Source organism: Anarrhichthys ocellatus, unplaced genomic scaffold, assembly GCF_004355925.1.
Source record: "Anarrhichthys ocellatus isolate YVR2014 unplaced genomic scaffold, GSC_Weel_1.0 scaffold53, whole genome shotgun sequence".
In the NCBI taxonomy this organism is placed as follows: Eukaryota; Metazoa; Chordata; class Actinopteri; order Perciformes; family Anarhichadidae; genus Anarrhichthys; species Anarrhichthys ocellatus.
Window position 1 is genome coordinate 534,134 of NW_022280083.1, and position 15,260 is coordinate 549,393.

General features: G+C 41.2%; 1 protein-coding gene across 1 annotated transcript in view; it reads left to right on the forward strand.

Annotated features, from left to right (window-relative positions):
- The first annotated feature begins 4,610 nt into the window (after positions 1-4,610).
- Positions 4,611-15,260, forward strand: part of adamts3 (ADAM metallopeptidase with thrombospondin type 1 motif, 3) — a 120,690-nt gene continuing 110,040 nt past the window's right edge. The window contains exons 1-3 of the mRNA XM_031870549.1: positions 4,611-5,027; positions 5,422-5,443; positions 10,024-10,427. Of these exons, the coding sequence (XP_031726409.1) occupies positions 4,968-5,027; positions 5,422-5,443; positions 10,024-10,427 (486 nt within the window). The 5' untranslated portion in view covers positions 4,611-4,967. The remainder of the gene's footprint in view (positions 5,028-5,421; positions 5,444-10,023; positions 10,428-15,260) is intronic.

A 15,260-nucleotide genomic window follows, 5' to 3' on the forward strand; every position in this document is an offset into this window, starting at 1 on the left:
CTCTCTCTCTCTCTCTCTCTCTCTCTCTCTCTCTCTCTCTCTCTCTCGCTACGAACCACGGAGGAGGGGGGGGGGTTTGGAGATGAATTTGTTGGATTTTCTTGTTTTCGGTTTGTCTACGGTGAAGTGGTGAATCCGGAGCTTGTCAATAAAACACTTGTCTAGACGTCTGGTCTCAATCTCGCCTTGAAGCTGTTAAAAAAGTTTCAGTTGATAGACGTCTATATTGATCCGAGCTTTGTTTTAACGTTATTATATTTCAGTGTGAACATTGAAATTCAGTTGAAATGATGTTTGCATTTGAGTCTAGAATCAAATTTCAAGTCCTTTACGTCAAATCCAAGTCAGTGTCTTAACGAGCAAACTGAAAGTCAAGACTTTTTTGGAGCTGCGTTAATTGTCCTTTCATTGCAGAGGCCTTTGTGGAGTTGTCATGTTTCACTTAAAGTTAATGTCCGAGTCGGTCTCGAGTCTTTATTTTTGTGTCCTAAAATCCTGTATATTGTGATGAAGATCACATAAGCCTTAAGTCACACTCAAGTCTGAAGTCTACAGCTTTAGTTCCAGTTTAAGAACGTCTCACACCTCGGTGCTCCCTGGGAGGACTCGCTGTTTCTGGACCATTTTGGATCGAGCTGCAAAGATGAATCGATTAGTTGTCAACTATTAAATTACTATTATCGACTATTTTGATGATCAGTTTATTGCTTTGAGTAGATTTTTTTAAGGAGAAAGAAAATGTTGTCTGATTCCAGCTTCTTAAATGTGAATATTTTCTGGTTTCTTTACTCCTCTGTGACGGTAAACTGAATATCTTTGAGGTTTGGACTAAACGAGAAGTCTGCGGACGTTCTCTTGAGCTGATCGATTTTATTTTACCATTTTGTGACATTTTATAAACCAAACAACTAATCGGCAGATCAATCAACAATGAAAATCAATTAACGGTTAGAAACGATCAATTCCCAACTGTGTTCTCGAGATGTTTTGCATGTTCTCCTGTGATGATAATCCTCCATGCACCAGCAGGACCATGTACTACTGGAGCTGTGTTTTCATGTCACTTTTCATTCAGACTTTGGAAGAGCCTCCCTTTTATAGCTTTGTGTCAAACTTTTTGTGTGATTCTTATGTCGTCTCTTTTTGTTCTCCTATCTCTAAAATGATTTCCAGACATCTTACTTAATTACATAGAGGCTATATGACGAATCTCTGAAAGACGGCTGTATAATGATGTCTGATTAGAAGATAAAATCCACATTGTTCTCATTCTCTTTGTCTTGTTTGGCTCCTTATACGTTCTACATAAAGAAATGAGCAAATATGAGAAAAAGAAAATCAAGTACTCTGCCTGCAGGACTGATGAAGGTTTCATCTCCTTTCATGTTCCCCCTCATCTATACTGGTGCCTCTGACCAAGGCCTCTTACCTTTGAACAAAAGCGCCTCCCACCGATGTCCTCCTACAGCTTTATCAATGTTAAAAAATGTAGCGAGATTTCTCTCTAGTGGAGGTCAGCTCTGTATAAAAGCTGCTGAAACTTCTTTCGAGTTCTTGACAGTGAAAACTTCAGCTTCAAATCAAACGGTAAGAAGTGCAGATGTCAAAGGTGAAAACCTGAGGAGTATTTCTATACATCATGTACTTTACTTTCCCTCCAGAAAGGTCAATACTGCTTTTACCCTCAGGTGGAGGCTCATGGTCAGCTGGTCCGGTGCAGGTGGAGCTGATTTGTTTGCTCACGGATACCACAGAAGCCGTGGTGGAAAGTCCATTTCAAGTACTGTACTTAAGTACACTTTTGAGGTACTTGACTTTCCATTTTATGCTATACTTTATACGTTGATATAGCAACATTTCCTCATATTAGAAAATGTAATCTGGACAGTATTATGTTTCCTTCTAAATGTATTTTCTGTTGTCTAAATCAGTCAAAATGTGTTCAACCAGCTTGAAATATTTCACAAGAGCCTCTGAAACCAAACTAAACTCTTCACAAGATTTCATTTAAATAATGTAAATAAGGCCCACAGACATCAAATGATCCCATATTTAGCAAACAGAACATTTTTAAGGGTCACCATTTTGAGAAATTTGCTACCAATTCTTGGCCTTTTGTTGCCACCATGTTGCAACCACTTTTCTAATTTGAAATAGAGAACGCAAACAGCCAAACGTGCACCCCAAAATAAACAATTATTAAAAAAATACGTGTTGCATTAGTGATATTTGAATGTTGCTGTTCCAGTCGGAACTGAAACCAGACGACGCTGCGTGTGCGTTGGTGTGTTACTTGTGAGCGCACATGGATCTGTTGTAGAGACGAGTTGTTGTTTCACTGCGGGGGTGAAAGTTCGAGTCGCACATCAAAATTGCAACCACTTTTAAAAAGTTGGAGATGAGTCCTGTATTGGTACTTTTACTTTGGAGGATCTGAGTATTTCTCTCAGCTGCTGGAAAAATCAAACCGTATCCCTCCACACCTTCTGGCAGGTTGGAGGTGTTTCACTGCAGCACATTTTCACGTGAAGCCGTCAATATTTATGAAATCAGTCATTATGATTCAGAATGTGTGCGCATGAAGCATTGATTCGGCTGCTTGGAGACATTTACGCTAATGTATTCCTCCCTAAAGTTTAGCCAGATCTCTCTGCTGGTCGGGGCGCAGTGTCCCTGAGTTTCTGTATTAGTATTCAAACGCTCCCACTGGGCCATTCTTCTTATGAAGGCATGACATTCCCTACCTGAGAGAGCCTTGACGTGGAGAAGAGAGAGAGGGTGAGGTGGCTGGTGTGCAGTCGGTAATGAGAAGGACTACAGTTCATATTTTTGGAGATGATTGCTAAATTTCTTACATGCAGCTCTCGCTCTCTGGAGCTTTTCAGTCAGCTGAGAGAGTTCACACAGTTCATATGAGGAAATTCAGTTGTTTGAATATTTTAAGAATGGCAGTCATGAGAAATGTTGCAGATTACAGTAAAAAATAAAAAAAGCATCTTCTGCCAAACAAAAACAGACATTTCTTCCAAAATCCAGAGTTATTTCAGTTATAATCAGTGTCTAACTCTTTGATTTAAATATATATATTTCATAGAGTATGTAGTGCAGTGTTATTACCAGTATCTGCTCCTCTTTTTTTCTCATCATAGTTTGAGTTGTGGAAGAGTGCCTCTCCTTGTTCTCCTGTCCCACCATGTGTTCAGATGAGGAAGGGTAGGCATTATGATTATTATTATGATTATTACTAATATCAGTATTAACACGTAACAGCGCTGTGGTCACGACATCAACCAGGGGCCACAAGATTATTTAAAAAATTCATTTTACTGATGAAATATACTTTCACCTCTTCCATCTAATGAAACAATCTGAGAAATAAAATCATTCTGTGGTTGAACTGCTCACAACTAATCTTGACCTACTTAGACTGCAGGGTTTAAGGGTCTCAAGGGACCAGAGGTCCTAACTAATGGCTATTAGAGTAACATTGGAGCTGGTAGAAGGGCTATTGACTTCATTTAGGTTTCTGGATTTAAAATGCGTTACAATCCCTCCTCTCTGTTCCTCCTCTCTTCAATAATGTCAGCAGCAGTTATTTTATTTTCATTATGCGAAAGCTTCACATATAAGTTATGAGACACATGTATGCAAACAAGGTTTTTGAATATTTGAATATCAATTGGAATTTCGTATTTGATGCGTAAAAACATGAATTCACAATTGCTTATCCACAACATGAATCAAATATTCAAAACCGATTGATAAATATTTTATTTAGTCAATTACCATAAACGTGTAACAGCTCAACAAAATAGCTAAACAGACAGTAAAACTACTTGTTATATGATTATACATATTCTTTTATTTCTTATTTGTCTTTTGTTCGTAATCAGTAAGTAAAGTACGAGACCCTTCGCTAAGTCCCGCCGCCAAACTCAGACTGACCATTCACAGCGTAGCATCGTTCAGCTCCAACCAGGGTCCGAAAGTTAGCCGGCTCTGCTCCGTAGACTCTCGAGCAATTGTTTCATATTTTTCTTAATTTTTTCTGGTTTAGTGGATTTGAAGCTAGTCGTGGCTAAACATTGTGTAATAGTGATACTTGTTACCCGGAGAGGTTGGACGTTTCTAAAACTGAAGTGTTGGTTCACTTTCACACTGTGATCTGTAGCTTTAACTTTTTAAACTGTTCGTTATTTTATCTTTCAAATGCATATTTCTGTCTTTCTCTCTGAAATTGCTTTGTTGATTTTGTCAACAAAAAAGAGAAAAAGTGCAGTTAGTGACAGTGTGGTCTCCAGTAGCTCTGACAGTTTGACAGAGCGGTGTGTGGGGGGGGGAGGGGCTTAGTGACGGGGCGGGTTTCGGCAGTGCTTATAAACTATACATTTAAAGTTGAAAGAAACTAAGTCATCATATTTATTTATTTTTAGCTGGCTCATTCTATCCTGTCCTGGGATGAAGTTTGGGGGTTCTTCCTCCTCCTCTGTCCCACTCCATGTGTTTCGGGCTCGCGGACAGGGCAGCATGACGTCACGCAGGGTTGGTCTTGCCCTTTTATTAGCCAGGGGAGCCAAGTGCCAGGTTGCAAGATCTCCTGCTCCACACTGCAGAGCTCTGTCCGGCAAGCGGCAGAGGGGATGTCCTACTAACTTCCACCCCAAAAAAAAAAAGCAAAAAAAAAAAAATAACTTTCTAGAAACTTTCGGTCAAACAGACAAAAAAAAAACCCAAAACACTAACTGACTGACTGACAAAGTGTCGCAACTCGCCTCACTCCTACTTTTATGAAACTTTTACACGTGTTTTTATTTTGTTTTTAAAAACTAAACCAGAGGCTGCACATCTACGTTGATCACCTTTGAATGAGCCGCTCGCGTTGAGAGTTCTTTATTTTCGTCAAAGACCTTATTTTTTAATTTTTGACGTTGGGATAAAGTCGCTTCTTTATCATTGACAGACTCGTGATGGCTGTCCTGTCACTAGCGTTACTCCTCGTAGGACTTGCATTGACTTCAGCTGACAAGGTAAGTGTCCGCATCGCCTCACAGTCAACTCCTTTTCTGAAACCGTTTCTTCTCTCCCGCTAATACTAACACCGAAGCGGACAAGTGGTGGCCGACACGGCAGCAGGTTATTTATTTATTCACTTTTGATCCAAACTTTCCCGTCTGAGGCTGTGTGAACGCGCACACTGCTTCCTCTGTGAAATGCATGTTGACACTGAACACGCGCGAGTTCAGCCTGTTACATAAGACGTATAATAGAGGCATTTTTGTTACACTTTTTTTTTTTTTTTTTTTTAGATACAAGCAGCTTATACAGTAAACTCTCCGCTCTCTGACATCTCTCACTGTCAGATTATGATTTCCTCTCCGACTTGTGCCGCATTCTAACGAGCTCTTTCTCTCCCTCTTACAGGCTGGTGAAGTAGAACAAGAGGGTGAGTCCTGTTTATCTTCTTCTTCTAATAGTTAGGTGTAAGTACATGAGAAAGTAGAGAGAGGACAACCTTGGTGCAGTGAGATCAAAGTGGGAGGGGGAGTCTGTGTGTGAGGAGCTCTGTAATACACCCCCCTCCCCTCCTCCTCCTCCTCTTCCTCCCCTTATTCCCTCTACTATCACCCTACCGTTCCCCCCATACACACACACACACACACTGCCCTCCACTCACACTTATACATTACACGAGCAAACTGCTTCAAGGGCTTTGTTATACAGGAAAGAAAATTCCACTTCTAAATCCCGCACATCTGTTCTCCATTCTGAGGTTAAGAAGCGAGTGAGCTGCAGCAGCGTCCACGTAGGATCCTTTTACACCCGCCGCTATCTTCCGAGCACCTCGAGGGCCCTCACACAGCAGCATGACAGCAGCTGCCAGTTGGACCGCGGCGGGGTTTTTTGTCGCTTTCTAGTCCGCCACCGTTGGCTCTTCTCGTGGCCCCCATTATCGGCCTCGTAAAAGCAGTCATTTCACCCATTTAGTGTGGTTTCTCTTCAATTTTCCTCCTCCAGCTTTGCTTCTTTTTCTTTTTTACAAGTTAAAGTCAACAGGCCTCATGCGAGAACCACTTGTAAGGACAGATCATGTTCCCAAGTGGTTTATGGGAACTTCGTCGCGTCCGATCATTTTCTCCTATTAAGAGTTTTCTCTTGGGTATAAAACTAATTTAACGCCATGAAACAATTGTTCTTTACACTAGTCTGAATTACTTTATTATGCTAATGGTTAAGTAGTTGTCTGACAACTTCCAGCTCTTTTTTTAACATCATTTTCTGGCCTTAATTAGAAAGGTAGAACAGACAGAAAGGGAGGGGACGACGTGCAGCGAAAGGCCACATGTCGGATTCGAACCCCGGCCTGGGGACATGGGGCTCTCACTCTACCAGGTGATCTAACTGGACACCTGAACATTACATTACATTACATTACAGTCATTTAGCAGACGCTTTTATCCAAAGCGACTTACAATTCAGATTCTATCACATTTCTATACCGTCGGCACAGCTACCTGAACATCTGTCTTTCCATCAGTCACTGTGTCGTCCTCTCTCATCTATCTCTGTGACTGTCATGTCACCTTGACAGCACAGGTTTTTTTATTTTTATTGAGCAGCTTCATGTCAAATCATCCCCTCTTCATTTCAGACACATTGCAGCACCGCTGCTCTCATGCTGTCTTTCCCACTAATGGAGTGGAACAGGAGGCGGCCTTATACGGCACATTTCGCGGTGATTGTTATGCTATTGATCACGCCTCATGAGCACGCTCCTCCATGGACAGGTGGCGTTTTATCAGGTCGAAACAAGCTATTTCAAAAGAGTTTTGGTGAATCCCACTTGAAACAAGCACAAGCAAACTTTGCATAAAGAGAGTCAGAGAAATCTGTTCAGAAGGAGTTTAGTGGTTGAGTTGCAAGTTTTTTGTCATGTTCTTGATTTGTAACGTGAAGAATTAGGATGTTCAGGTGTAAAAGGAGGCGAATCACACTCTTTTATTTTGGTTTCTTCGGGTTAGAACAGATCACTTTTCTCCTCTCGCTTGAGCACAACACGTTCATCCATCAGGTGGTCTTTTGTGGTGCGTTCAAGTTCCCATGCTTCCAGGTCGAGGTGACATTTGGTGCTTACAATTGAGTGCCACATTATACAGAGCGGTTAGTTTGAACGTCTCTGACAGCTTGATGGAGTAGCAGAGAGGGGGCAGGGCTTAGCCGAGTGTCGAGAAGAAGAGCGTCTTTGGAGTGCTGCCATTTTGCACCAATGTTCAACAATGACGAGCAGGAGGAGAAATCCATCACAGCAGAGAAAGACGGACCAATATATATCCCCTCTCTCAGTAGCGAGAGGTCGACTTCTAGTGGCTGTACTTGTAGAAAGAGAGGACTTTTACTCTTTGTCTGCACACCGCCTCTGTAAAAACCATGAAGTTTGCTTTGCTGAGAGTGATCTGACGAGGCTGAATGAAGCACAAATGACCCTTTAATCAACGAGTACTATCCGTTTATTTAAGCAATTCACTTTCTTTCAGACCTGTCAGTCCGTGTTTGACAAAAAAAAATACGAGATGATAACTAGAAGAGCACTCTGAGAGCACAGACCTCCGCCAAGGCCAATCCTCTCCAAAAGTGAACGGGTTCGTCCTCTGCACCCTTCCAAGTCTCATGAAAATAAGGCCGGTGGTTTTTCCCGTAATCCTGCTGACAAACATACAAACTGAACCGAAAAACATAACCTCTTTGGCAGAGGTAATAATATTAATGCAAGGAAGACGAAAGAGAAAAGAAATAAAGGAGAAAAATCGGATAAGATCTGCATTAAAGAACATACATGAACCTAGTTCCTGTAGAAACCCTCGATGGAATCCAGGAACATTAGGCCTCAATTAGATTTAAGGATTAATTGTACTCAATTTCAAGTTAGTTAGACTAATGACCACTGCATCATTGTTATTTAAACATGTCCTCTTCGCCATCTCTTAGTGAAATACCATCAGTGTTTTGCAGGATTGCGTGGACTACATGTGTGCAACCTTTACAACAGGCCCAACCTTTGTGATGTTGGAGTTAAATCAATGTTTCTAGACTAGAAAACAGCACAGAAAATGGATCTTCTGTCAAAAAAATCTTATGTCAAACAGTTTGACGTTTGACATTACAGTCGTTCACTGGTGTGCCCACATATTACAAAAAGCATTTCTCTAAACGCTTGAACACTTTTAATGTGAAGCAGCAGCTGTAAGAAGTAACTTAATTCACCTCTTGACATGATGTTCAGCGTGTGAACAGTAAACTGGTGTTAGTGACATTCAAATTCTCTGGATTACATGCAAGCCTTTCTGTGAATCCCTTGTGTTTGTGTAAGCGGTCCAGCGTGGGAATGGCAGACTCCGCCATGACCAATACAATCCACTACAAAGGAGGATAATTACTGAATGCGAATAGATTCCATAGCTATTGTTTGATTTTTTTTTTAAAGGATTAAAACTTTAATAAACTAAACTCTAATTTGATTTGAATCCAAAATTTTCGTGCCTTTAAGAAAAGATCAAAATAAACGTGAGCTGTAGGTCTGAATAAAGTAGTACAACATACAGAAATCTGCTCTTTTCCTTCTTCCGAGGAGGAGGAACGGCTCTTGAGATTAGACCTGGGCCTCTAGAGGATTAAGCGGTGAAACGCCGCTCCTTCAAATGCTCACTAATGAACACGGCTAATTCTTGGCTCCTCTTTGACTCGTGGCTCAGCAACTTTTTCATCCCTTAACGATTTTTCACACCGGCTTTACTGCAGCAAAGCAAACTGTGGGGAGATGTGTAACATCAGTCCTCCGCATGCTGCACAAGCTTTTCTCACCAATCGGTATCAAACAACCAACTCTGTGCCGTTGGTGTTTGCAGAGAGAGTTAAGTGAGCGTGGGGTAACGGAGGTATTTACCCCGTAAAAATAAGACCTTTGATGTTTTTTGCATGTTCAAAACCAGACACGTGCCTACAGTTTGCTTTGGTTCTGGAATATGATGAAGGTGCTCTGTGTCAACGTTTACCAAGTCAGTGTGAGGATGCTGCCTCCATCCCATCGCTCCGTGCGTCATTTTATTAATATTATTATTATTATCATCAGATTGGCTGATTTCCCTCAAAAGGTCGTCGATCGCATGTTTTTGACATCACATGTCTAGAAAGCGAGCGAACACTATGATTTGTAAAGTATGGCATTTCCCCAGATGTGTAATTTTGAGTTTCACCATTGACACCTGTTTGAATGTCTTCTAGTCAAAACCTACAAGATGATTACAGGGTTTCCAGATTCACATTGCATTTATTTTTCCAACCAAAACCAAACCAAAGATCTCAGAATGTGTCTGCCGTCTGCACACATTATGAAACCCGAAGCAGACCTCGTGGACATTCCCTTTTAAACTGAGTGTTTTCAAAGCCCACAGATTTCCTGCTGCAATTGAGTTGACCACAAATTAACCAACGACCAAGAGCCTGAGGGTGAGCGGAGCATTTTGCCAAGATGATACTGAAAACCATCCAGTGTGTGACGCACATTTCTTTTTTGTCAGCTCGGTATTTTACTTCTGACGTGTTAAAAAACGACAGCTTATCAAGGACCTCAAGCAGGAAGTGTTTCCTTCTCTGCGCTCTCTAACTGAAAGGCTTCGGCCTGCCTCTGCGGTGCCAGATCTAAAAGTATCGATGCTCTAAAGAGACACACGGGCATCTGTCTCGATGCAATTCTGCCCTTCACAGCCTCTCGTTCATGTCAAAGACCGAATGCTTTGGCTCAACACTGGTGCTGAGAAACGCCAATCAAATACATGCAAACTCCAGGAGAAGGCTTAGTAGTATATACATGTGTGTGTTTGTTTAGCCAGTCAAAAACAAATATGGGCAGATGCTGAACCCTTTAGAGCTCTGCTGCATGGACTCCAGAGCATTGTTTCCTCTTCACATCACTGCACATGACGTTCTAACAGTAATGTGTGGCCTCGCTGTCATTGTGTCCTTTCACAGACCAGCTGAGGAGCCGGCTGAAGGAATATGGCCTCGTGACTCCCTTCAGCACCGACTCCCACGGACGCTACCTGTCGCACCTGCTCTCCGCCACCCACAAGCAGCGCGTCAAGAGGGAGGCGCTGTCCTCCGACGGAGCCGAACAGAAGCTTTTCTTCAACATCTCCGCCTTCGGGAAGGAGTTCCACCTCCGCTTGCGCCCAAACACCCGGCTGGTGGCGCCGGGCGCCATGGTGGAGTGGCACGACGAGACGCCGGGCGTCGGCAACGTCAGCAACAGCATCGACGAAGGCGGGGCGGAGAGGATACTGCACCGTGAGCTGCTCAAGACAGACTGCACCTTCATCGGCGACATCACAGACGTACCCGGGGCCTCGGTTGCCATTAACAACTGTGACGGACTGGTAAGTCCTCAGCCATAAAGCTTCTTACTCCTCCACCCCGTCAAACCTTTTCATTACAGAAGTGCCCTGACCTTATCAACTCTTCTCTAATGGATTTTAAGTGTCCATAACTCCTGAGTTTAGCCTTTCTTTACGTCTGCGCTCGGGCATTTTTACAGCACATTGTCCTCGGAGATATTCTTCAGGCCTTTTTGTACAGATGTTTGTCACGGGTGAGTGGCCATCCATTGCGCTCACAAACCCAACGGATCTTCCCCCACCGAACATCTTCCCAACATAAAACACAAGTTCCCTTTGTGCTCCACAAAAGTCAGCAGACCCATCCTCCCCTTCACCCCCCATAAAACACTTGAACAGTAATCGGGTGATGACCTGGGCCTGAATCTTTTTGAGTAGGCCAACAAGACATCTCTGTGTTTAAGGAAGAGACTCGACTCGCCTACAAACTTTAAATGAAGTTCTCTGCAGGAATGCTGCAGACCTTTTTAAAAAGCAACACAAGGGACGTAGTGTAACTCACGACTCTTGGGCATTCGCAATCTGTTCTAAGATAAAGCTGATGTTAATTTATTGTTTTATTATTAACAGCAGAAATTCATCCTGCTAACAGGTGCTGTCTCAGGAGTAGTTAAATAGGTGTGCTACACCTGCGATCTGTCCAGCTGCGATGTGTTTGTTTTCCCCAACATGCATTCAGGAAAAAGAAGAAAAAAGTCAGGAATTGGTGATAAAACTCTCGTGTGTTTTTAGCCACAGACTCTAGGAAGCACAATGACGGCCGATCCAGCACTGAAAGGTCTAAAAGCAGGTCAGATCCATCCTTTATCCGGTGAAACGTCTCCACACGGATGAGATTTGCATATTATTTTGTGCGGACGTTCATTATTCCCAGGCAATGAATCCTACTGACTTTAGTGACTTCCTGTGTTTTTCTTTTCCCTTTTGGTTTTTATTGAAACATCTCTACAACTATGAGACGGATTGTAGTGAAATTTGATCCACACATCCACGTTCCCCGTGGGATGAATTTAAATAATTGTTCTTCCAGCCCCATTATCTAGTTAGAATTTGTCCAATGTTTTGTACAGTACTACTTTTCTTTAAGCTACACAGTACTTTGTGTTTAGCATTTAGTTCAGTGTTAATGAGCTATTCTAAGCATGCTGACGCAGTGCCCTGTCATCATAACTACTTTTATAGATGATGTTTTCCCAGTTATTGTCATTATATCCATTTTATACCACTGATAGTAATAATAATAATATAACAGCATAATAATACAAGCACACATTTTAAAGAGCAAATATTGTTTTATTCTGAAGAATTTTCAGACATTAGAACTAAAAAGTCTGTGGAAGAAAAAAAAGTGAAGAAATGTGAAAAAAATATTGAAATATTCTAAATAAATAAAGCAAATAAAATAAAACCACACAAGCAACAAATATATGAAATGGCCTCTTGAGCTCTGTTAATAATAATGGGAAATGTCTTATTATGGTAGGAATAACCCTTCTGTTTACTTTGGCATCATTCTTATGCATGTTCATATATCGGAATATAAATTTATGAAGTAAACTTGACCACGGCCATGTCTATACATCGTACAAATATAAGGCGTGGTCGAGGTCAGTGGGTAGAATGGGTCGTCCTTTAAACCAGGAGGTCGGCGGTTCGATCCCCTGCCAGATGAAAGCTGAACTCGTACAGTAAGCAGACTGAAATAAAAGCTGCTGACAGCAGAGGAAATCAAGGTTTTATGCAACTACGGACCCTTTTTGCAAATGCCTGTAGTTAAGATGATAGTTAATTCAATATGTTTCAAAACAGACGTGACAAAGTGTTTTTACACATACAAGGGAAGTCAATCAATCATGGACAAACACAGGGACGGAGTATGCCATTACCAGCTAATAAGAGCGTCAGTAAATGTGCCGTAAAAGCCTGTATAAACTTTTAAAAGGTTTTTTAAAAGTTTCTAAAGGTGTTGCTGATTTGAGCAAGCTCTTTCCATTATTTAGAGAAACTAAAAGTACAATTCAGATCCACTCTTGTTGCAAAATTAGATCAAGAAATAACAAGATGACACTTTTCTGCAATCTAAATGTAAAAACTACATCTGAAACACTTCTTTAAACCCACAAGAAATCTGCATTTGTTTCAAGGCTGAAGGTATTAAAGTAGTTTTTGAGTGAGGCAGGAATAAAAAAAAAGAAAATCAGTGGCGTCAGTTCAAATGAGAGACGACTGAAATGATAAATTAGGCTTTTCCTGTCTTTTAAATATCCCCCTTAAACAGACTCTTGAACTTCCTGGTAAACTGTTTTGAGTGATGACCTCGTCTGCATGAGACGACACGATCAGAAAAGTCCAACACAAAAAGTCAAGTTAATAGTTTGTTCTCAAATATGTAACAAAAAAAAAAACACCATCATAGTTTCATGTTTGAGAAGATGAAACCAGTGAATTTTTGCCATTTTTGCTTTAAAATAAATTACAAACATTTAATTGATGATCAAAAATTGGTGGCTACTTATTTTTGGTAGATGAACTGATGAATTAATCACCCATTTAAAGAAGATAATAATCCCATATTTCTACTGGCAGAATGAAATTTTAATCCATCTTGGATTACGGCCATTTCCATCTTGACTTTTTTCAACCATTGAACAGAAATGACCATATTTGGACTGCTGAGGAGTGACGCACGCACTGATGCCGTATATATTGCTCCGGTAGCTGCAGCGACCTGTCAGTCACAAGGTATTATGGTCTATTTGACTCTAAATGGACCATCATTTACTAAATGAACATCATGCTGTATTGAAGAAGACTTGAAACTAGAGATTGAGACCATAAACTCATGTTTACAATGTTTACTGAGGCAATAAATCAAGAGAGAAGTAGAGTCATTTTCTCATAGACTTCTATACAACCAGAGGAGTCGCCCCCTGGTGGTCATTAGAGAGAATACAGCTTTAAGACACTTCTGCATTGGCTTCACACTTCAGAACCGGAGGTTGCCGCCTGGTCAAGCCTCGAGTCTTTCAGACATGACTTGGAAGTCAAAAAGAAAGTTTTTCTGGTCTATTAATGCTTAGTCCGGAAATTACAAGAGCACATTAAGCACAATGGCCAAAAACAGTTGCAAGTAATATATCAAATCATCTGTATGTGCAGCTCTTCACGAGGCCCCACGATGACTTTCTGTCTATTTTCTAAAATGACGCGGCTGGTTTACGCTTCTCACTCACACAGACTCTTCTGTTTCCTCTGTACTCGGCCGTTTACTCCCCCTGAGTGGTTCCGGGATTGCACATCATTTGATTCAATAGAGTTTTATTGAAGTGGGAAAAGGCTCTTTAATTATGAAGAGTTTGGTAACCGTCAGTGAGCTCAGTCACTCGCGGGACAATGTGTTCACATAGTTTGATGTATTCTCACAAAGCAGCGTTGGGTTTCTTATTTGTCAGTCTTTCGTTGTGCTGCAGTCACATTTGAATGTCTGACAGAACTTAGCGTCTCTGAAGCGTCTCTGTGTGAACTCCTAATATAATCTCCTGAACAAAGATAGAGCCACTCTGACCTTTACGTCAGTCCTCTGCAGGATTTCTCCGTTTCCTTCGATTGCAGCGAGAGGAAGCCGTTCATCACTTGGGCAGATTCAGTCTCTTCAAGACATTTATAGTCGAACCTTGCCGGAGATTCAGGGCCGAGAGGGGTCCACACAGGATGTGAGAGTATTGCTTTGTAAATACTTGTCGTGGCAGGATGTCACTTTGAAGACGCCAAAGGCCATCAAACGTCTGTCTCTTTGCCCGGTGGAAGGCGGATTTGAGAAGACTGCTGCTGCACTCAAACACTGTATGATACCACGTTACAGTGTAGAATAATATCAGATTTTTTTCAATAGTACAGAAAATCTGGATAAAATCTGAATTTAAAAGTTGCAGCTTTCTGCAGCTCAAATACTTATTGATATCTCACTTTCTTTATACTATTAAAATTAAGGAATTTATTATTGTTTTTGATTGTAAAACAATCAATAATTAAGTAATGCTGACCGTTCAACCACCGTTTAGTTTGACCATCTCTTGTTTCTATCTTATCTAAATGGACACATAGTTAGCAGCTCATTTGTGCTTTTTACTCCAATTTTTCTACTCCATCACTTTCTATGACTGGACGTATTTTCTAAGCTGTCAACATCACAAGAGGACTTTATTTACGGTAAACTGCAGTGATCAGTGGTCTGTTACAGCAGGAAAACTACATTTTGGATATGGTGGGGCATAAAATCTGTTTAAACTGACCTGCCTTCAACAAAAAAAGGTTATTTGAGGGAAAAATCAGTGAAAACTTCACAATGCGATACATACAGTATGATGCAACACGATGCAATACGATGCAACACGATACAATACAAAAAAACCCCCAACTATTTATAGTAGAAAAATCCGGAAGAAGCCCGAACACTCTGTAGTGTAGCTATTTCCTCATATTGTATTACTTGAAAGTGACTCAGCCCAGTTCTTACGTCCCTTTCTATTTATTGGAAGGATTTTCCGTGCCATCAACGTCGCAAGAAGACGAGATTTATTGTAAGCTGTGATAATCAGTCCCCTTTTATGGCAGGACACAAACACATTTTTAATATGTTGGTACATAAAATCTGGGCAATAATCAGTTTTAAATGATGGGCTATGTGCGTTTGAACACTATGCTCCAAAAATCGCAGGTAATTTCTGATTTTCAAGCTACTGTTTGCTCCTCAGTCTTCACTGGGACCGTTTGATGTTTTTGGGCACAAAGTCAGCCGATCATTTGTGCCTATTT